This window comes from Apteryx rowi, unplaced genomic scaffold (assembly GCF_003343035.1).
Source record: "Apteryx rowi isolate R43461 unplaced genomic scaffold, aptRow1 scaffold_174, whole genome shotgun sequence".
NCBI classification, from domain to species: domain Eukaryota; kingdom Metazoa; phylum Chordata; class Aves; order Apterygiformes; family Apterygidae; genus Apteryx; species Apteryx rowi.
In genome coordinates, this window is record NW_020448019.1 from 599,179 (window position 1) to 623,835 (window position 24,657).

General features: G+C 43.2%; 1 protein-coding gene across 1 annotated transcript in view; it reads right to left on the bottom strand.

The window, feature by feature from the left end:
• Positions 1 to 24,657, bottom strand: part of IL1RAPL2 (interleukin 1 receptor accessory protein like 2) — a 456,662-nt gene that overhangs the window by 333,478 nt on the left and 98,527 nt on the right. The window contains exon 3 of the mRNA XM_026061041.1: positions 6,568 to 6,663. Coding sequence (XP_025916826.1) covers positions 6,568 to 6,663 — 96 coding nt within the window. The remainder of the gene's footprint in view (positions 1 to 6,567; positions 6,664 to 24,657) is intronic.

Consider the following 24,657-nt stretch of genomic DNA (forward strand, 5'->3'; position numbering starts at 1 on the left):
ATTACTTCCAGGCAGCGTGTGGATACAAGTGTAAGCTGATTATACATTTTCATGACCTACATCTGCACACAGGGAAGAGCCACTGTCCTCCCCCTCTTCAAACAGCATCAAATCAATTTGTATACTTCCCACTGATGGATTCCTACTCACCTTCTTCCTTCCTTTCTCTTTAATGAACAAAACGGAGAGAGAGATAAGAGAGAGACTTCAGCAGCTGAAACAAGGTGGAACTGCTGAGCTATAGGAATAACCACAGCATAGAGTCAATGGCACTCAAAGCACTAACAGCAGGGATCAATCRAAAAAAAAGGTAGTAAGAAGTGTGAATCTGAAAGTAGATAGAAGGTCAAAACAGCTGGTGGGAGAAAGCCGAGTGGTGGGGGGGAGGGGGAGAACAACAACACACCCACCCACCAGGGACTATCCATATTCATAGCACGGCACTCTTGCAGCAGTTGGTATGCTCCTACCTTCTTACCAGTAATTTATATTATACTGCTTACAACTAAAAAAGGAAAGAAATGCTGCTAATTAAAACAGCATACACTACGTACACAGAGTAGTGCCACTGCTACTCCTCACAGGTCAAGGGCAGGCATCCTCTGCTATCCTGCTCAAGAGAGGCTAAATAATGCAGCAACGCTGTTTGCAAAATCATACAAGCAAAACAAATGTCATTTTTCATGCACAGAGCAGTTACATTTCTTCACGCATATAATCTTCAATTATTAAAGAAACTGTGATGTCAAAATAAAGCTGCCAAAACAATAAGGGGCTGAAGACAGCTTCTATATTCAGCCTCACAACTCTTCCCTTTTACAGGACAGTTGTGACACATGAAAGTAGCACAAGAGTAGAAAGCAACATTATGTGACCTGTGTACTATAATCCATGTTACAGAGATAAAAACCTTTAATTAATTCCATTGCTAGTTTTCATTCAGATTCAGGAATTAATTAATTCCATTGCTAGTTTTCATTCAGATTCAGGGATGGCTGGGAATGAGAGAAATTGCTACCTCCAGCACTTACAAGGTTATATTTTTTAGTATTAGAAACTGAGCTGGTCTTGGACTATTTGTAAYGCAACTGTCCAACCCTGCCCAAAAGGGCTCTAACAGTAAAGGCAAGGGATGAAATGTGCCGGTTGTAGCATGTTTTCCCCTGCCCAGATTAAGAGCTGTTCAATATAAGTATAATAGAATCTGTAAATCTGCTCTGACTCGAGCGCAGTGTATCTGACACTGCAGATACAGAGCTGTCATACTGGAGATAACCTGTACATTCAACTGTAGGCATCTAGGTATGGATAATATATCATTTGATGGCACTGAAGTAATAAAAACAAATTTAAACCAAAATAAAGTAAAATCTGGCCATATCATAGAAGCTACCTCAAGCTTTCCATTCAGTAAGCATTGACACGTATTATCTGCTCCTCCTTTAAAAGCAAGCTGTAAGCAATTCATTTTAAAATTCTGCATGTGTAACGAGCACCATGGCCCAGCTCCCGGCCCACACGCGGGCAGACTCGGCGGCAGCGCTGGCGGGCCCGGGGAGCAGCCCCTGCCCAGGCACGGCTGCTACACTGCCGCACGCCGGCGGCCAGGGCCGGCACGACCACGCGCTGCCCGCACGGACGGCTTTTCGCAGTGCGTAGCACAGCACCCGGGAAGGGTCACAGGCTTGAATCCTAAGTTCTTCAAGGCTTCCCTTTTGCTTCAGGGAGTTCTGCAAACAGGTCCCAGGAGCAGGATTTAGGACTTTACACCTTTTTTCTCTAGAAAAGCCTCAGACTGCTCTGTACATCCCCTCTCCTTTAGCCCTTTTGACCCTGGCACTTTTCAGGAAACTCCGTCCCTCGCACTCCAGGGTTACCACCCCTGCACCCGATCAAGGTCCCACACTCACTTTCCACTGCGGAAAGAACCTCTCCCCAAAGCCGAAGCCCCCAAACAGCAATGCACCTCCGCGTCTGAGGGTGTTCTCTACTTCCATATCTTCGAAAGGTCTCCCTCTCTTCACCACCTTGTGCTCTCACTGCAGATGAACACCCCAGATGTTTTGGGGCCAGATCTGCAATCTGAAATGCAGGCAGGACTCCTGTTACTGTTTAGGCAAGTTTTACATTGGTGAGAAATGAGCCCCGTGAATTTTGGTGACGTCGATGAACTCCCTTTTTCACTTCACTGTGTGCAGCGACACAGATCCCTTCCCTTGTTTACCTCATGGGGGTACTCAGGACTTCYAAGCTCAGAGCCAGAGAAACAGAAACAAAGAGGTGAACTCTAGTATAAAACATGGTCATGCAGAACCAGTCCCACAGCTCCTTCCAAATTTGGGCTAGGAATGTATGGCAAGAGCAACTCTTGAGTGTGAAAATTAACAAAAGAAATGAAACCAAGCAGAAAATGCCAAGTGCCGATACAGGCAGAGGCTAAAAGTTAAGAGCAGCAGTAGTCCCGACCTGATAACCCTTCCATGTACAAAAACCTACAGCCCGGTTTCATCACTAAATATGATGTGACTGCAGGTAATTACTACCTCAATTTTCATAGCTCTTTCAGCAGTCCCGCCCTATTCAGCATTAGCTGCAGCTTCTTTAAAACAGACAAATATTATAGGWCTAACTTTTGCAGTGCTTTGCAAAAGGAAAAGGTAGAGATTTGAGCTGTTTAATACAACATTTAACCCAGTAATTGAGCGTAAAAAGGGACTGAAGTTTTGATCAGCTGAACTAAAACCTTACTCTTGAGCTAGCAGAGAAATCCACAAAGAAGAGAAGCAGGTTTTACTTAGCCCTTGATATCCGGAACTTGCCCTACGATGTCAGCTCTTCCTACATATGTTCAAAATGAACCACAAATCCTATGATGCCTACCGAGATTCCTCTGAAGAGGAGTAGGATTTCCTCCCCACCTCTTTTATAGGGAAAGAGGGTTCCTGCCGATTCTGCAGATGAGAACAAATCAGTACGGTACTGACCTGCTTGGATGCCAAGGCATTAGTACAAACAGAAAACTGCAGAAACATTGGAAAGAAAAAAAGTGCTGCTTTGAAATAAAGGCATAAATGATCTGTATCTAAAAAAACCACAAGACTCTCGTGAGAACAAGAAAATTTATAGAATAGATGTAGACAGTAGGATGTTCAGATTAAACTAAGGAACACATGCTCATTTCAGCCCACTGCAGGTCATGTGGATCTTAAGCATAAACAGAGGAAAATGTTTTTAAACAAGTGATGGAAGCAGCACAAGAGAAGGCCAAGCGTCTCACCAGGAGGACAGGATCAGCGAGGGAAGACTGCAGCCCTGGGGACTTAAAGGAGACTTACAGGCTGAAGAATGCAAGCGCAAAAGCAGAAGTTGACTCACACGCTTCCAGCATTTGCAAATGGCTTGGACAACCTCTGCCTTCAGGGCATCATTGCTGCCATGCCTGGAAACCGGCTGTAAAAGTTACGAAAAACAACGATTGCTGGAGTGTCAGCAGCAGCACGGCCCTGCCAGCTGTGGTGGAGACTTGACAGCGTTAGTGGAGGTAGTAATTGGCAACTGCCGGGCTGCTGGATGGACAGACAGAYCTCACTGGAAACCAAAGCCTCAGTTAGCTAATTTAGAAGACGGGCAGGTGTACTCTGACAAATACCTCCCCCACCACRAGCATGCTCACAGACCTCAAGATGTGCAATGCAAAACACTGTTTTTCCTAGGATTTCTACTATTTTAGCTTTATAAAATTATTGCTTTAAGTTGGTTTATGGCCTGCCAGTTGGCTGCATTTCAGAGCTATTCCAGCCCACACAGCTAGGTTTTTTTAAAGCACAAAAAAAGTTTAAAAAAAAAAGTCCAAACGACACAAACAATCTTGATGAAAGCTAAATAATCCCAATCCTTCTCTATTAGGAAATAATTAGTATGCTGAAACCACCATTCTACAAACTAACAAATTTTAAAGGGAGATTTCAAAATGCCTTAATCTATCTTTCATCATTAACATACCTGTTTTTATGCAACTTGAGCTTTTGCAAGACTGGCACCAGCAGACACTTACTACCCTTCTTTCCATAAAGAGATGCAACACAATGCTGGTTTCTCCAAACCACCTCTTCCTCTCCACCCCTTCAGGTATAGCTCTGACCCGCTGCCAACCAAACTGAAGGTTGATCCATTTTTTGTAGTTCGGATATGGGAAAAAGATACACTGGCAACCACTTTGCAGGGAGGGGAAGGGGAGTTCAGACTGTTAACACTGACGTTACAGACAGAACTCGATGCTCTTCTGTGCGTGCTCAAAGCTCCACCTACCCTTCAAGAACAGACAGGATTATTCAAAAGTGCTAATACCTGAATGTGACCACCAAGGTCCTGCATGCACATTGCACATGCTGGTGTCAGAAGAAGTCACTGCTCCCAGAGCTTACAAAACGCACACGGCAAAAGTTATTATCCCCTCTGAGAAATGCTCCAGCACTGACAAGTGTGCTACCTTCCATGCTGTGGGTCGGGAGCATGCAATGCTAAYGGTGAAGGCCGAGGAGAACGTAGGAAGAAAAGGATGCCCGCTGCTTTCACAATGAAAACACCAACACGCCTGGCCAGGGGTGGTATGGATGAGAGCTGCGGTGTTGTGCAGGTMTCTGATTCATCCTTCCCCTACGCAGCTTTCCATGGCCTGTACATGCTGCTCCCTGAGCAGCACCTGCTCTGACAGCCAACTGGATCCCTTCTCTCCCATGCAAGAGGCCCCCTCTCAGCTCCACTTGACCCAGGCGCCTTGCACCCTCCTACCGAAGGACCCTCTCACCTCAGCAACACCTTCTCCATAGCACAGTTTTATGCTCCGTACCCGCCTCACTTGAAAGCCTTGCTTGAAGCCAAACCAACAGAAACCAGAAGCAACAAGCCGAGATGGTGTCCGAACAGGCAGGCAGCCCGCACACGGTGTCGCCACTCTCCTGCTCCTGCATGTCACCGTGCTGCGTTCCCGTGCCAGACCTACAGGATGCAGAGGCCTCCCGGGAGCACTAGCACCACRTTTGGTCCCTGAGCCCAGCCTGCCCCATGGCACAGAGCGAGCTCCTGCTCAGCTAACTGGCAAATCTCAGCCCTCGTCCGCACCTAGAGGAACCACCTCTGGCCGTGACCAACTTGTGCCTGTCGAGCATCGCTAGGCAGAGGGCAAAGGCTCCCACATCCTCCTATTCCTTCCCTTGCTTCCCAGTAACACATCCGATACCCTAAGCATCGCCTCTGACCTCTGTCTAGATCAGGCAGGAGCTGCACACGCCAAACCCTGGCGGGGAGCTCCCAACCAGCCCGTCCCCAGCGTCGGGGTGGCACGGCGGAGCAGGCACRGCCCTGCGACGCTGGGCGAGCAGAGCGCCCTGCACATCTGCTCCTCCTCGCTGAGCTTCGAAGCTGGATCGCAGCGGCTTGAGATGATGTTGTCATAACTACATCCTTGTGTCTGCAACGAAGTGCAGGCTCTTACCTCTCTTTTTATTAGATAAAAATCCTTTCAAAATTGGTAAATTAATGGCTACACACCAGACTTAGGGCTGTATGGATAGGAGCAGAAATCCTAAGAGGGTTTGTTCCAAATTTCCTTTGCTAGTAATAACCGTAAAAAAAAACCCAACCAAATGATCACAAATACCATATATGTTTTATTCCTCTGTGGATTTTGGCTTTCCTTATTTTATTGCAGGATATTTAGTTTCTTATAAAATATGAATTTCAATGACAGGGAAGATTTTTAAAACATCATGCTTATAGCAGTAGCAGATCTTAAACTTACTTTTTATAGAGTATTTTTAGAACTCTCTCCAAAACAACAGATCGCCAACTCCCATGGTTGCGATTAAATGTCAGCATTTGACGGTTTCCATACAGTTACATCTAAGATAACAGTTTGTCTGTAATTAGGACTGTAACTGTTGTAAACCTGAAGTGGCTGTTGGTAAACATGGACATTTTAAAGGCAGGTTACTGAAGAGACTGAGGTCTGGAAGAGCAAGCTTTGGGGGTGTCATCCTAAGCGTGTTCTAAACCAGAAAACTCTGGTGAAATCTGGCCTCATTTTTCACAGAAATGGGAAATTTAGGGAAAAAATTAAAGGATTCTCTGTCAGGGCCAGACTTATTTTTATTGTTTACACAGGACACATTTTGCTGAAAAATTATTTACTCATTCAAGTACCTTTTTTGCAAAGGAATCTCACAGAGATTCTGCTAAGATACTTCTCTTCTTGCACAAGCTGGCAGTTGGTCATACAGTTCCTTCACATTATTAACAGGTAAGCAAAGTTAGAGAAGTCACTGTTTTTTCTTGCTTCATTCTTTCTCCTCTGTTCTGATCATTTATTCCAGGATTGGAATAATCCAAACACGTTCTCATCAGACATTTCCTAGCCTGCAAAATCGYAAAATTTCAGTGTGCTACCACCTCTCATTGGAGCAAACAAGCTCTTATTCTRTCCCAGGGAGGAGTAACCGTATACACACACACGAGCACCTGAGCCAGCAGACAAGACAACTGAGGCGGGATGTGCGGGAACTGATGTACCACCTCGCATCTTACTGCTCAGCTGCTCTCCAGCACCCCAGGCGAGTCTCCAGTTGCCTCTAGCAGGGAAAACTGTCTCAATACATTCTTGTGGGACTGTTTACACAGACATACGCAAACCTGAAACCCGAACCTGTGTACCGCTCCCACCGCTGTGTTCCTCTCCTCAGATGCAGCCTTCACGCAGGTAGGTGCACTGCAGTGTAGCCTGGCTGTGTTGTTATTCCGAAGTGGCAGGGTGTTGGTAAACTTTGAAGTGTGACACATGCCGTTTTCAGTACACTACAAAATGATACCTTAAGTTTACCATGTAAATATCCCCCGCCATCCACCTACAAGCCTCTCAAGGGAGAAAGACAGAAATTAAGGGCAAACACCTGTCCTTTAATATAAGCTCCAAGTCTCAAGAGCTTTGCTAAGTTACCTTTAATGTTTTTGGTATACTTCAATAGGATTTTGTACTTGCATTTGTGACACCACAGCTGAATTCAAATATACCCACAGAGCAGCAGCTAGGGCAAGCAATTTCTTCTGATTCTCAGAAAGCAAAGGTGTTTTAAAATACAAAAACTAAGTCCCAATTTAAAGACTCCTCAGTGTTCCTAAAGAATTGTAATGTTGAGAATGTATAAAAGAAAATATGCTGGACACGCTAATTGCATCTTCTGTCCTCAAAGACCAAAAGGGAAACCAATTATCACATACGCTCAACAGGCTGCAGCACCAGAACACCCATCAGCATAAGGCAGCAGCTCCGGCAGCACATCAGCTAGTCTGTTGTCTTTGTGCAACCAGCAGTTGAAAGAAGTTTGCTCAGAGACAGCATGAGAAGGAAAACACAACCGAATACAGCTGGCATTTTAACCAGAGTTCACTGTACAATGCAGCTGAGGATGAGAAAACATTTTTTAAAGAAACATACAGGAGGAAAATAGTTGTCTCTTCAAGAGTTAAGCCCCATCCCTGCAGACCACAAACACATTCAAGGACTTTTCTTGAGTCATGGCCTAAATGTGTGCTTTCCCAGAGTGAAGACACCCACAGCAATTACATTAAAGTGGAGCCAGAAGGGAAAACTAGCTTTTTCACATGCTTCAATGGCTGTCAGCACTTTCACTTCCATTTGGCCACCTTGTTTTCAGCCCAACTCTTCTCATGAAAGCATCTAGAAAAATCAACAAGGAGGAAGAGCATTTTTTGTAAAAAGTCGAGCTGGCCAACAAGCGAGGACAAGGGACTGCCTCCTTGCACAGATCTGGTGAAACCCCTTGTGAAGGGGGTCACACCTCACAAGRTGTCCCAGCAATTAAGCATTGCTTGCAAAACACCTCCGTTCCCCAGCCTGCAGGTGGGACATGCCAGCGGCAGGGAGGGCGGAAGCTGCTGGACAGTGCTGCTCGAGACTTCCAGGCACAGTGGGAAAATAGAAATTTGCCGCCCATGGATCAAGACTGGGTTGCTCCAGCTGGTGGGAGACACGTGAAGAGTCAGACTTGCTGTTCCTGCTACCAGGGACGTGACAGCAGAGAAACGGGCAACAACTGCTGACATTGGGACCAGGCCATCTCCTCCACCACCCACATGCCTCGCCCCKTCCCTAAAATCCCAGCCTGGCTTGCCAGGGCGCTGGCACTAAGAGGCAGCAGAGCAGCAGCTGCTGGGTTGCCGCTGGCAGAGGACAGCTCTCCTCTGCCTAGAGCTGCTCCTGCTTTCACGCCCCCCTTCATTTGAGCAAACCTAGCAAATTTGTAATAATTAGTGCAACTYGGGTAAAGCACAGGAGCTTCACAAGTGGTGGGGACATGAGACTACACTAAGGAAAAAGGTAGATCTTGCCAATGATTAACAAATACAAAAGAAATAACACAAGACAACTGGCAAAGGGAGGAAAGATGTAGAAATAATTGTATGAAGAGCTGAACACAGAAGTCAGTCTCAGTGTAAAACACCAACCACAGGTTCAGAAACCATATCAAAGAAGAGAGGAAAGGGATGCAGGACAGGGCCTGAGTTCTCCTGCCTGGCAGGACATGCACCTTTTGGGCACGTCACAACCACGCCAGATGGCAGGCAGTGAAGAACCACACAAAGGCTATTCATCCCCCTGCAAACAACCAAACGCATATAGACCTCAAGCCAAATTCAGCTGCMAGTGCCAGCTCCTCTGAATTGAGACAAGTATATAGACGGGCAGATTTTGTCCTGCTGACATTAGTTTTAATGTTTTTCTCAGACTGAAGTTTCCAGAGACTCATGTACTACTCTGCTCACACACTGCCTAACGGATGTGACAGCCCAGTCGTGGTGCTTCACTATGTTTCGTTCACAGCGGACAGACCTCAACATATTCCACCCACTTAAAAATCCTCCAAAAGTAAAGCATTTTTTTCAACTCTGTCATCACAAAGGGTCACTTACAGAGCAGATGTGGTTAGAAAACATCAGCATTCAGAGCAATTTTTCACTACTACCATGCCAATTTTAGACAGCACAATGAATTCTGTAACTTTCACGTCAAGTTGGGTTTAGTTCTTTCAAAAATTTAAGCCACCTGCTCCTCCCAACCATGTCAAGACAGCAGTCTCAAGCAACCTAAATTAGTTGACTTGTTGAAGTCAAATTGTATTTTGTAAAAGCCAGCAGAGCCAAGCTTCCCTGATGTTTTTCCTTAAATCTTTCTGAGATAGGGCTTGAAGGAGTATAGCATCTCCAGAATATATAAAAAGATGAGAGCTGGCCCACTGTGATGAGCAGACTCATTTCAATGGGTTTCACATCAGACAGGCAACTGAGCCCAGAGAGGCTGGCTGGCGGCTGCTGACCCTACCACGAGGAAGTTACCTGCTCTAGCACAGAGCTGGTCTAGGAAGGTCTTACAAGTTCAGCCTCAGCACAGCTCTGCACTGTCGCTRGCAGGGGGACGTGGTCTTCACAGCTTCACCCTCCTCTTCTCAGATGACAGACCTTTCTCTCACTTCCTTGGAGGTGAGCAATTCAGGATCTGGTTGAAGACCTTGTTTTAAAACCTCCAATACCTGAAGGTCTGTTATGTAAAACAAAACATTTGCTATAAAATTAACACAATAAGCACAAGCATAAGATCATCTTCTGCCAGGACGGATCTCATTGCCTGTTTTACGATCAGAAATAACACAGCAATAGCTTTCTCTCTAATGAGTGCCTTCTGAATTCCCATCACTACTACAATTGCCTGGAATGAGAGTCATCTAGAGTATGTGTCTGCTTGTACTGTGTTAACTCAAATATATCCATATTTTGATCACTTACCAAGAATACCATCTGATCCAAAGAAAAACACCACCAAGTCCTTGGCTAAGACTGTCTTTGCAATCAGGTAGCACTTCTTAGCACAAGCTTCCTTACTTAAGTCCTGATACAAGAAGTTTCATCAAAATTTCATAATAATCAAAATAATCAAAAGGTTTCTCTTAAGAACAGCAAAAGCAGTCCACTGTTATTAGAGAAAGATCTCTGGATCAGACACAAACATCAGGGTTTACACTTCTCTGACTGGTAACCAAATCTGGAGGATTACCTTTTACCTCAAGGGGAATTTCTCTAGATAAATTTGCCTCTCTCATTTTTTTGGATCACGAAAGAGATGCTAAATTACCACARATGGTCATTTATTTTCATTTTGTGCATTTTACACATTACATTTTATAGATAATAGTTAATTAAATGTAACAAATAAAATTAATTTCAAATTCAAATGTTGAGTCTGCCTAATCTTTGAAACATGCCATTACTGTAGGGGTAGCACGGTTTGAATATAATAGAGCAAACAGTGCACTTTTGGCAGTCCGTTCACAGAACAGATGCTGACTGGAAAGTCATTTTATGACTTGAAACTCAGAGGAGCTGACTGCCACCAATGTACAGGGTGCACAACATCAGATACTATCAGGCTCCCAGCTTCTTTACAATAAGAACAGTATTGCCTATTTATCTTACAAAGGCTTTAGCAGGTAGTTCATATTCATATATTGTTCTCTTCCTCCTAAGCTGTATTTGCAGATTCTGTATTTTTCAAATGCACTTTTACGAAGGTGAAAGATAACCAACAGAGCCAGGCATTTGGTACTATACAGGACAGAAATACAATTCACCTCATTGTAAGATGACTGCAATGGCATTTACTAATGCCGTATTTGCAGAGTCAACAAAACTGCAGTTCTAACAAAAACTTTAAGAACAAGCACTTAACCCACTCCGCCCACAAGAGCGTTACTTGAAGGGAACAATGGAAATAAATGGAAAATAAAAATGTTACCCATAATGTATTGAGCTACATATTTCAGTTAGTGCTCTCCATACACACATCTCTGATTTTTGTTAAGCTCACTGCATTTTAAAGAAGCAGCTCAGAACTCAATAATATTTCCAAGCACTACTCCAATAACCAAATTATATTTTAGACTTGCAGCAATGCCTTGGGGGGGAGACTGTCATAGGGGTGGAATACTGGACATGAGGAGTGCAGAAAAGAGCAGGAGAAAAGGCAACTGTGATATCTTTTGCTCCTAGACAGTTGCTCAAGCCAAGACTGCTACAGGCAATCCAGCAGCACTGCATACAATCTAGGACTGCAACAGTCAAATCTTTGCAAATCAAGATCTCAAAATCTTTTATCTTCTCCCACTCAAAAAAAAGTGTGTGTGGGGGGAGGAGTTATTTTTAATGTTAAGAAAACAGTTTGTAAATTATTAGAAATTTAGAAGGAAGAAAACCCAACCCATCTAATGTGCTTGCCTGTCACCCCATTGTAAATGCATAAATCTCAAGATGGATGTGCATGAAGACAGGCAGGAATGTTGAAGGCACCAGCCCTGAACCAGCTAGAATTAACCTTGCCTTTTGCATCTTCCCAGAAATTAATGAGGACTGATGGAAGGTGATAAGCAAGGAACACTGTATCTTCAGTAACAGCATGGTGATTTCTCTACCAGGCTAAGATGAAATAGTTTACCATTCAAGATTTAGCAAGGAGTGGGCAAGTACAGATGTTAACATGCCCTTTTCCCTTAATACAATCATTACTCATGTGACCTTTCAAGTTTCCCTACGCAATCTGATGTAAATTCTTTTGAGCGCTTCATCTCTTAATGTGTCTTTTTTAAGCACCCTACAGTCAAATCTTTTGCTATAGAGCTGCTTTGTCTATACATTAACATAAAACTCTGMACCTTTCTTTGGTGTTTATTACTATACATATGAACTCTTGGCAAGGTTTATAAAATAAAATGGGTTTCTCTAGCAGAAGATGAGAAGGGCTTCTGTGAACTGCTGAGTTGCTGGCATTTGAAGCTATCTGAAAAAATAGCTTGGTGGGCTTATTGTTTGGGGGAGGGAGGGGAGAGGAGGTTGGTTTGTTTAAGTCTGCTGTATACATCTTCATCACAATAAAAGCTCAACATCCCACAGGTTTTAGGGTACTATCTTGTTTTTCACAGGACTAGAGCAAATAGYGAAGGACAAATTTTATGAGGTTTGACCTAACTAGTGCTCAGGCATTCCAACACTTCACTTTGATTGCAGATGCTGAACTTGAAACATGTCAGCAGGGACTCATTTTCGGGAAAAAGAATGAGCCCGAACTTTTCCACACTGGACATTCAAAAAGTTACTGGCAACTATTGAAAGTTTCAACCCAGAACTTTCCCGAGAAGAACAGCTCTCCCGCTTGGGAGCGAGGTGGCCCCAGTCCCTGTTGGCGCTTGGGCAGACACAAACGTAAACCAGGAAGACGTTCATAAACAAGGGCATGATCGTGGCAAGACTCAGCCTGGATTGCACTCAAATTCTGTAATAAGAGAGGACTTGGCTCTCTAATCCACACCATTGACCTTCCATGGATGTAGCATCACCACCACAGTCTTATATTTTTCTCTTTTTTCACAGAAAGAAGCTGCACATATGCAGAAACACAACTTTCTTAAGATGGTATTATGTGCAGCAGTGCTGAGTGACTGCTAAAGGGTGCCCAGGATTCTCCCACGTGTCCATTTCTTGAAATTATTCAACGGTCGTTATGGTACGTGGGACAATCGGCCTGCTTGTGAAGCTGGGCTTTGCTAGCTTCATCACACCTTACCCATTCCTGCAATGTCTTTACATTCGGCTGGAGTTTCCAAATAATCGGTTGTGAATTTGATTTTCTGTTGACTAAACAGTTACATAACATTTGATGACTATTTTTTCCTTCTTCACTAATTCTGATGAACACATCATGAATTCTCTGTGTTCATTATTCAGTATTATTCAAACATTTTGTCAGCAAATAATTCTTAGTTTATAGGTCATTCGAATTGCAAATTGCAACTATTATAGGCATAGTTGCCATTTATTTTTTAACATATGTAATTTATTTAAGTAATGCATACAGCCAATTTAAGCAATGCACAGTGAATTTCAATTTGCACATTTGACTTTAGTACTCTTAGTTCCATAAATCATGCACTCAGGAAACTGAAAATAATAATACAGGAATTAAGTGAATAACTGAAATTGCATRAACTAGTTTCATGGAAAACGCGAAAACACAGTCATATATACAAGCAAATCTAAATTCACTTTCCAAGTCCTACGAACATTTGCAACTCTTTTTCCCCTTTCTAAATCACTCTCATACAGTTAATCTGTAACAAAACCACAACAGTAGTTACAGCAGACATTGCCAGATTGCTTTCCACTTCCTCCTCTGTATCCTTGTTTAGGATATTAAATAACCCTAGTCGCTATTAACTTTTCTCCATCCAGTATCTCAGAAGATATCTGTCCACCRCGTATAGCAAAAGACCTTCAACTTCCACAGCGTTTGGGAGGCAAACTGCAATTAGTGGTTACCTGAATCGATCACAAATAGCCTAGCATAGCTCTAGTTACTTAATGCTTTTGATTTTATTATAATACCAGAGATAAAACTATAATGAGGTTCAGTGGTAATAGGAAGTTGGTCCTCTGGGACTTAAAAATCGAAGCAAGTAGGCAGAAATTAAATGTTTATCTAGCAGATTCCTGTTTGTTCATACTTTAATGTATACTTCCATCCATGCCTCCACTGCAATTAGGGAATAGCCTGAATTATTCTGATCAGTCTCCTTCGAGGATGAGAGAACAAAAAAAAAAAAAAAAAATCAAGCTGACAGTCAACTTCTGTTGCCAGCATGACTTTCTCCAGAGAAAAAAACCTTAGCTGAAATTGGCAGTGACTCAAAAAACACACCAACTCCATAGTGCTGAGGCTTCCCTCTTTAACTGAATCCAATGCAGAAAACACTCAGGACACCTGCACACAAGGAACGTGGATAAGTTTGTATTTGCTCACCTCTATCAATACATTGCCTGGTCTACAAATGAGCAGATGATGTCTTGATGGTTAGAGCAGAGAGATCCTGTATTATACCACTGAAGATCATATATCACTGAAAGTCACAGCCCTTACCCTCTGTAACTAAGTCTAGAAAGAGGTTTCTGGCCCCCCCAAATAGATGAGAGATTCAAAGAGCTGGGTTAATCATGAAATAAGAATCAGCCATAGAAAGTCTAGATTAAAAAGTTGCATTTTCTCCCCTCTTGTCAAGCTGTGGAGCTGTTCAGATGTGCAGGATTTTGCTTCAGGCTGCTCTCCAGTTATTAGAGGATGAGTATTTCACAGATGTCGGATCATATCCGAGGCAGACTGACATTTAAAAAAACTGTAACCACCGAACTGTTGCACTAGTATTTAAATGGACAGAATTTTGGTTATATGCATGAACCAAAACGGGCTTTTTTGGGTGGACAGGGGAAATAGCAGCTTCTGCTGCCAGGTTTTGAGTAGATTAGTACAAAGGCTGTTGTGTCTCGTGCTGATGCCAGATGCACTAACAACATAACGCTCCTATGCTGGTACAGAACATATAAATGGTCAGTTTGGAAGCAACAACCATTAGAAAGATTGATGCTCACAGACAAGCTCTTCTGATTGCAAATACAGAAGAGAAAAGAGATTTCTGGGGTGGCCCAGACATTAGCATTTTAGGTCTGAAGAAAAAGGCAGAGCAGGCAAGTTGAGCTGCCCACCTGAGGGATTACAGGAGCAGCCGAGCCTGAAGAGGATTAGACTGGAAATGGCATGACTTACATATTCTGTTCACTTGGGTGATAAATCAGAGCTCTTCAAAGGAATCTAGACTACTATGTACAGGGTAAATACCCCCAAACGGTAACACATCCAGGCATTCAAAGCGATCGTGTGAATGAGTTAGGTACGCTCTTACATCGCATTAACTCCGCTACATGGGGATACGTAACTCACTAAACTCATTCCTAGAATTTAACACCCTACATTTCTGTCCCTCTTCCAGGTGGGAGCATCGATTTGCTCAGCTCCTGCCGGTGGGCGAATGCCAAGGAGGACACAGCGCCCACACCGACCGCTCCTCGTCCCCGCACCCTCTGCGCAGTGGGGCAGGCGCCTCCACACGCCTCCGGGCTGCTCGCACGAGGGGGATCACGAGAGCTCAGAAGGGCTTTTCCACGTGCTGCTTCGTGCAGCATGGCCTATCGTGTAGACAGAAAACAAACTGCCCCTCCATAATTCCCCCCAAGTTTAAAGGAGGGCAGAAGGGCAGCTGGCCCAGAGGCAACACAAGTGGAACCACCCTTTCTTCCCACCACGTGGCTGGGCGTTGAACTGCGGTCCCTGCCCACCTCTCCCAGCCCCCGGCAAGAGCGATGCTAACCCACACTGCCATACAAAAACGTTCATTGCAAAGTTCTTCTTTCCTTTCCATTTGAATCTTTTTCCCGTGCTCTACATGACAAAATCTGAAATCCTTACTAAATGCCACGACACACTGAATTGTTATTAACAAGCTTATCAGAGCTATGAAACAGGATTTCCATTACATAAATCTCTTTCTTTCCCCATAGTACAACAGGATATCACCGTAAGTAACTTATAATGCCCAGTGACCTACCTTTTGCCCTGTAAAAGAAGCAATCATATCTGATGTTGCCCTTTATGAATTCTCCAGCTGTCTTGATTCATTAACATACTGTTAAGCGTTCCTTGTCTAGCAGTGAAAATGTCCTGTTCTCCCATTTCATAAGTAGCCTCCCTCTATTCAGCTTCTCGTTTAATCAATGCTAATTACATAGTCCTGTGATTGTCTCCTGAAATGAGTACAAATGGTAACAAGTTCTTTGATTGCCAATGTTTTTGTAAATGTTATATTAAAAACAGCACTAAAATAACAGCATAGACGAAATGCGTATTAGAACCTCGCGTGCCGTTTCAAAATTCGCCACAATGAAGGCATGCAGAGTGGGAACCCACTGTCATTCATTTCAATGGATTCAATTAAAACTGTGCACTAAAACCCACCTACTTCCAGTTTGGAAAAATGCTGGTGAGGGCAAAGAAAATCCACAGTGAATACTAGCAATAAAAGAACATGACACTACAGCTGCAAATTCTCAATGTGTCATTCTTTTAAGACACAAAAACATTGATTTAGTTATAACTGCATTAATTTAGCAATACTTGAGGATGGAGAAGTAAAAAAAGGTTGTGCTGATTTCAGAATGTTGTTCAGAGATTTCTCAAAGCCAAGGCGTTTGACGGAGATTATCTTTATTATCACATTTCTAACTGTAGAGCATCATGTAGCACCAATCCTTACACAATACGGCCACCAGTACCAAGAGAGATTTAAAAAAAAAAAAAACCACACTATAACCCTCCCACTTGGTACCAAAGGTTGAACATTCAGCAACTCCTATTACCCAGTAGGAGCTAAACAACTAGAAGAATATAGGACAGCTCATTTTGATATACAATGAGATGGGAAATAAATGACTGTCCAAGATACTAAGAAAAATGAGTTGTGTAACTAGGTCAWGCCATCAATTCCAAAAAGAACTGGAAGCCTGGTGGATAATTCAGATTGWCCAAGACAAGGAGCAGCTTATCGGAGAAAGTTTTTATGAAAATGGTATCTTACATTTTTTATTATTAAATAATAATGCAAATTCCTGGAGGATAGTCAGCTTTATCAAGACCATTGAGTTGAGTGCCTACCACACCTCAGCCACAGCCCTACAGGATCCTACCYTGATCAAGGGGAGAAAAACAGCACAAAGTCCCAAAGCCTCTGAAGTCAGTGGCAAAATCCCCACTGGTTTCATTCTAGCCCAGATCTCACCAGCTGTCCAGTCGGATGTTTCCCGTTTCCTCAGCCAAGTGCCATGCTGAAGACTAGTTTTGAGTAATACATTTGAGTCAYAGAGTCTGTTAAGATCATCCTCTGTGGGATATGCACAGAAATTCCCAGCAACTGCAGTCAGTTCCCTAATTTGACAAAGGTCACCACTTCTTTGTGGTCACACTTCCACTCATTTGTATGATTCAAGAAAATAATGTGCCCTTTCTCCCATCAGCTCTTCCTCTTCCTTAATTTCTCTGTAAAGCTCTGTGAGACAGGAAACATCTTAGTAGACATTTGCCAAAAATAAAACACCATGAAGCCTCAGTCTAGGTTGGGTCCTCTACTTGTTATCATAGCCTTGTTGCATATTTCTTATATAGGTGGCCTTACTTTTTTTCAGTTTTCAAAAGGAATAGAGTGAGAATGCTTTTAGAACATGTAATACTACAGTGCCAAACAGCAGAACTAAAACCAAGCAATCATTCTCATCTTTGCAAGATTATTTTGCAGCACAAGCAATTKAGGTTCAATGTCAGACATCCCTTTGCAAGGACAGTAAAACATCAGAGCAGAACAAGTTATCCACAACTACAGAATTTTCTAAYTTTTTTAAAGAGTAAATTGGACTACCTTCTGTTAGGACTGGTTCAAGCAATACCGAACTTGGCTCTGTGTTCACCAGCTCACCTTTGGACAGTCCTTTCAGCCCTATGTTTCTATAAAGGCTTTTTCTGAATACTGAAGAAGCAAGAACCCGAAGACTCTACTGTCAACAGAACTTCAGAAGCATGTTGTTACAAATAAATATAATTAGAGATTAAAAAAAGCAACACTCTCTAAAAGCCAATTCTGAATCATGTACAAAGCCTCTCCAACTCTACAGATTATCTAACAAAAAGGCTAGTCAGTGGTTACTGATGTATTTCCTCATTTAAGTTCTATCTCTAACACTATCATGAATGAGAGCAGAARCCCCAGGAAGACCTACTGCTCTGTCAGACTGCAGTGCAGCAAAAAACTTCCAGAAGGCCTGAGCGCTTCATCCATGCTCCAAGCACCTTCCAGAGCTTCCAGATGCTCTGTTGGGACAGCCACACACTGTACTGCCAACACCACACACAGCACCTTTAAGGGGCAAATGACATCAAGGGCTCTTTTAGTCCCTTACTCTTCCAAAACAAGATGAAGACAGACAGGGGCATAATATCCTTTAGCTGGAGAAACAGCTGGTGGGCAAGAGGTTATTCATTGTGCAAAGAAGAACTGGCATGCAATTTTTAAACAGATGTAATGGTTAATTAATGCTTAATATTTCCTCATGGCATTCTGGATGTGAACTAATAACAGTTCTGACCTCTTGCAGAGGACAATTCACTGCCCAGCAACACGATCATTTTACAAGAAACTCAAATACCAACCATCTTTAAGCTTTTGCTAACGGCGCAGGTATCCTCGGCCCTTCGTCATGGCCACAGAATGATTCCACATAGCTGTGGGACATGAAGAGCTGCTGGGAGAAAGACTCCACAAAACTGCACAGTTCTAGTCGCCCACGATTGAGAGATTCAAACTGAAAGGAGTGCTGAAAAGGATAACCTAGGAGATTAGGCAAACAGACATTCAGTTTTGCAAGATGAAGCTAGCAAAATAACTGACTTTAAGCACATCAGGGGAAAGCACCAGGGAGGCTCAAAATCTATTTACACCAAGTTCTAATGGTAGCACAGCCCAAAGTAACTGTGGATACCTTTGGGRTGGAAATGAGAAGAAGGTTTCTAGCCATCAGAGCACAGTGGTTTTGAGAGAACGGCAGTAGTGGGAGCCAGAAATCCAATTGCTTCACAACAGATCTTAAACGTAAGAAGGGGAGTATGCGACCTGTTTGCCTGCTACAGCAGGGAACTTGATCCAATGGTCTAGAAAGTCCCTTTCACGTCAAAGACATCCCATCCCTCCACATACAGACATCAAAGCACATCAACACTGGGCTGGGATTACCAGGTCCAGTTCCAGGCTTTGACCTGTTGTATGGCCACCTCTCGCCCTCTATATATATTGCAGAACATAATCTCCAACTTTCAAAAAGYCACTACTATTAGGCCTGCAGAGAGTCTAGAATAACTGGGCACCCAATCCTGCTGGGAGTCTTTGATGCAGCTATAATGCAAAGAGACCATCCAGTCCAATTGCAGCTACAAAGCACCTCCAAAGGGCAAGCTGTAGCATAAAGGATCAATATGTTCAAAGAAATGCACAGTAGTTCATCCTACAATTAAACTCTAAGCATTTCTCAATGTGTTCTGCATTGCAGACCTATATGCATTTTTTCCAGGTCAAAGATTTGACAGATTGCTAGCTGCATATATGAGCTCCCTCCTCTTCTACTATATAGGAGCCCATTGGCTCTGCAGACCACAAGTAAAAAAMCACTAGTACAGAAGTCCAAAATCCAGAGAAACTTACTTGCAGGGTGGACCTCTTTATACTGCCTAGATATGTATAAGAATCACAGATGCAGACCTAAACAAAACCAGCTTAACCCCCCAAAGTCCCTACAGTCAACGTGTAGTACAGGCTATGCAACTCTGCAGGACTTAGACAGTCAGTAAGAAACACCAGATACAAGAATAGCAAAGCAAYTGAATATGAATCTGAGCGTCTGATACTCTGAATCACCCCATTTCAATTCACTGGTCACACTCTGCTATTTCTGACAAGTCTCAGCCTTGAAAGCCTCAAGAAGTGTCTACAGCAGTAATTTTCTCATATGCTCAACACCTGAATGCTTCTATGGAGACTTTCTAGCACTTCATTGGATTCCCTTGCCTAAACACTCTGGACACTCCCACACCATCCTACAACCCCAACCCTAAGTAAACCAAAACGGAAAACTCAGTTTGTCTATGGTTAAATGTAAAGCCAAACTCTAAATACATGTTCACCATATACCTGCACATCACAGCTCCATAGCCTGAACACGTTCTAGGGAAAGGCTGGACAATGCCATGTCATCCAACCAGCAGCAGTGACACAGTCAAAGCAATTCTTGACTACGTATATATAGATACACACACACACACACACACACACACACACAGTGACCTCACTTGAGGCTGGAACATCACAGTATTTTGACTTGAAAGACTTGTAATACCACCTGCCACCGCAACACTTACCTTCACAGGCTGTTCACAGACACTAGGCCACAAAATCCTCTAATACAAAATAACTACAAAAGGGACAAGCCGTTCTCACTGCCTTTTCCCCTGCTTTTTTCCCATCTACTCTCTCCCTTTTCTTTTCCATTAAGAAGTCCCTCCATCCTCCTCAAGGACTCATTAACATCCCTAAAGCGTCCTTTTGTCACTAGCAAATGTCTTCTGAAAGGGCTAGTGCTGTCAGAGCAATCTGGCCTCTCAAAAAATTGGCCTCTCAAAAGTCTATCACCTATAACACTTGCACATCCTCATTTGTCTGCCTTTAAGTCATTTAATCATTTGTTGATAACCAATTATCAGATCTTCAAAGGTCTGTGGAACAACTTCTCATTTTCTTCAGCTCACTATTAGCTCTCAGACCTTGTGCATGGTACTGCTGGATAAAACCCTTTCCACCAATTTGCCATCTGCCTGATGGAACAGTTGATAACCAAGATCCACAGCATTGGTAAAACCAATTCTACAACTGTGCGCTACTGTACAAACATGCTAGGCAATTCCTTCATTGCCTATATATCACTTTTTTAAGGACCCAGAACATGAAGACATTTCTTGGGAATTCAGTATAGCCCCAAGACTCACAAAGCATTCACACATGCTTGCAAGCATTGCTGAATCAGGCTGTCCTTTCTTCCTATGGTCCCTCTTACTACGCATTAAAGATTAACATCCTACTTGCTACAGAACGTGTTGTTATTCTGTCTCCTTTCCTCCTGTGCACCAACCCTCCTTCCTGCTGAGTTGAACACACAGCTATAGATACTTTATAATCAGAGATTTGAATATTTTCTGGYCAGGGTCACGTTCACAAAATGGAGGCTCTTAGGAGCAGCAGCTGTTTTGAGTAGCATATAGCCTGTGTGACTGCTTAAAAAAAAATAACATGGGTTGTTTCCCCTTGGAGAGGAATAAACATATAAACAGAGAGGTCTTGGAGGTATAACTTCATCAGGATTCTGAACTTGAGCTTCACCTTGCAGTCATTTGCGGATATTTTTATTAACAAATGAGGGCAGACCCTGCCTAGCGAAGAAGGCTCCAAACTCCTCTCCCARCACATGCAGCTTTCAGTGAGTAAAGCAGTGATTATGGGAAATGACTATAACTGCTCCTCCTAAAGAACAGCCCAGTTTGATCCTTCTGTGCAAGATATTTTTGAAATAATTTACCTTGTCAGGGGCTTGTTCATTTATATACAAACCCACTCCTCTGTTTAAAACAGCACTGGGGTTACGGTCCAGCCTGACAGCATCACAGCCACTCAGAGGAAATCCTGATGCTCTGCGCTTAACCCATGCCATGSTGCTGTTCGTTTTCATATCTACTAATGTAAAGGACAGAGTGTCAACTTTAATTCTGAAATTCCTGGATGCTGTCACTTTGTGTCACAGTGTTAAGTGGTTTTGATTATTTGATGTCAACTTGCTTTACTTAAAGCATTCCCACTATTTGCATYTGCTTTCCACCAAAAAGTGTCAGAAATCTTCTGGGTTAAGAACAGTTCTTGTTAGGAGGGGTTAGCAGGACCCAGCTGCAACTGCTGGTGGCCAGAACCTGCGATGTTTACTTGATAAGACCTCCATGCAGAGCTGTCCTCAGCAGAGCAAGTGTCATTCGTGCCAGTATGAGTCAGACTCCCAAGAGCCAGTTCTGGAAAGCTTTTACATGGAAGCATTTCCAAAGACAAGGGATGACACGCTGTGCCTGAGACCGGCCAGTCTGCCCCACTGGCTGCCCAGGTCTCTTCAACAGGCAAAGGGCTTCCTTTCCCACCACTGTGCCTTTCACAAGGTAAATGCTCTGCTTCAGAGTGTGACCAGACTTTGCTCAACTATCACCAGCATTTCAGAAGAGTAACAGTAACAGACAGAAATACTTTCCATTCATTTACTTCACTATAAAAATGATTTGTTTTTTTGTGAAGATGGAAACCATGAGTGCTGGAGTCTCCCCTCACATATAYGCTCTAAGCATGAAAAGCAAGTGATGGCAATTGACTTTTCAGCTTTTCTCCTCATTACTCATTCATTTCTACAACCTGGATTCACTCTCTCCTCAACTAAGGAACACTAGCAGCCTTCTCAGAGCATCCAGGAGGCAAGAAACATCAGCTAAAATGCATTTCCACTGATGTCCAGCTTTCCAGKACCATGAAAACCTTCACAGCCAAGTGATATGCTCTAGTATTGAGCTTGAACACAGGCTGCTGAGTTAGATGAACAAATCATTGAACAACACAAAAATTGTTAGGAAAATGAACAGTAACATGTTCTTTAAAGATCTCCTGACTTTGTTCTGACCTCGTAACACACTGCTAGTGCTGATAAAGCTTCCTTTACATCAAGAAAACTACACTCAYCATAAACTGATTCACACATGATCAGAATCAGTCATCTGTGTTTTCATCCTGGCCATGAACCAAATGCCATTAGTGTAGCTAAAGAAAGTTGACAGTGAAAAGCTAGCAGAAAGTAGTTTGGTTTTTTTTGGTTTTTTGGGTTTTTTTTTTAAGTCAAAGTTAATTAAAGAATAACAGTGTTCTTAAATTACTGAAAGATCTAATTTTCTCCAGAAACACCYGAATCATCATTAACACTATAAGAATCTCTTTGCATTAATTCATACCCAAATTCAAGGCTATGCATTTTGTTAAGCTTCTTTCTTCCTATTCATATTTGTACCCGATTAAACTTCAGTACAGGTGCATACGGGTTAGTAATCACACTTTTATATTTTGCATGCAGATTAGTCTTATTTGAATCTGCATAAATTTGTTATGCATCACTGCAAAAGTGAATGCTCAAGCAACTTTTATTTTTATCTAATCAAATCACTGCCTAATGAAAAACGAGCAACGGTGCACAAAGGTGCTCTCGGGCAGACTCCAGGGATCCCTGGGAACAGGAACACTTACTATTCAGCAGGGCTACCAGGTGCAGGTCTCTCTAGCCTTGTAGTCAAAGCCTGATAGGGGATCACTCAGACCCAAAAAGCCAGTGCTACCTTCTTCAGAAAGATTCAGTGAAGTCTTCCGCCATGGGATGGGCCCAAAAGGAGCTTCTATCAAACTCCTGGCCTAGACATTAGGGCAGTCAACTGAAATTTGTTAGATTAGCATTGAAATTCTCTGTTCTGTATGAAAATGGACAAGTCCCTTAGCTTCCCTACACCTGAGTTTGCTAGCTGCGGAATGAGCACAGTATTTTTTCTTCTAAGGTGAACAGCTCCAGCAACAAGAAGAGCTGAACCTCAGGCAGAAAAACAGTCCACTTAATTAAGCTGCCAAGAGTCACATTACATAGTGGTAGGTAATATTTAGTAGTTTACTCTGGAAGTAACAAGACAAAGCACACCCTTTCCCCTGCTGAAACTGTATTAAAACATTTAAAAAGAAACCTAAACTTGGTCAAGACTCAATTACCCCCCAAGTCCATCACTTCACACAGCAAAGGCCAGCAGCTGAGGAAGGAAATTCATACAGAATACGTGAGGAGTCCCTGGAAGGGACAAGGCACCCCATTCACCCATCCTGCCCCAATTACCACTGTACATGACCACCTCAGAAATTTAACCATCTCTATCTTTCCTCATCCCAGGAGGTAAAGGAACACGATTATTGTGATCTGCAAAACGTGGGTAAATTATTGGGGGGGCTCCAGTACAGCAATCAGAGTTCATTCACCTGAACAGCCACTGCAGAGTCAACAAAGCCTTGAATGGATATAGATACCATATCACATGTAGCTCATTTTAACATCTGCCTCATTGTGCAAGAGAACATTGTGCACCGATCTCATCTTCAAACTCACAAAATTTTACGAGCATGCTGCCATCACAGAATCACGCGCTCTTCATTTCCTATTTTGCAGCATAAACAGCAAGGCACAGCGGCTGCACCCTATCTCAAGTTCAAATCAGCAAGAGAGATGCTTAAGCCAAACAACTACAGCAAAATTAACCCACTGCTACCGCTACACCTTCCTTTCAGCTCCACCAGCAGTATCTCCCTTCCATGAAAGGAGAGCAAGTCACTACCGTTGTGCAGGCACTGCTGGGTGCAGGCAGCAGCAGCGGGGGGCCACGGGGCTATTTGCAGGAGCAAAGCCCCGGGACCACCCTGGTTCACCGAGGTGCCTCCGCCTCTGCGAGCGAGCACCCACCCAAGCAGCCTCCTTAATCGCCATTTCTCGTTGTTACACATGAATTTGTTTAAGGGATTTTGAAAAAAGGAATTTGAAAGGAATTAAATTAAGGCTCAGGAACAAGCAGCAACTGGCAATACACAAGTTTCCCAAAGCGCAAGGGTTTGTCCTCCTCACTCGCAGCACATTTCAAGGTCAATTACGCTCTCTAACAAACCTGGTCACCGCGGCCGGGCTCCCAGGTTCGCACTAGGCAGGAGAGAAACACCAATGGCTCACATCCCCGCTCCGCCACACTGAGATCAAAGTTGACTCCTTTCCTCCAAGGAAGACTCCAACCTCCTGCTGGAAGCTAAAAGCTCTGCAAGTTCAAACCTTTTCTTGACAGGATAACCATCCTGCTTACCCTCCCCCAATCAATCCTTCCAAAAAACATTTTTTTTCTTTTCATTTTTATTTTCTTAATTGTGCCTATTTCCATTTCCTTTAAGAAGTGAATCATAACCTTCTCCTGAC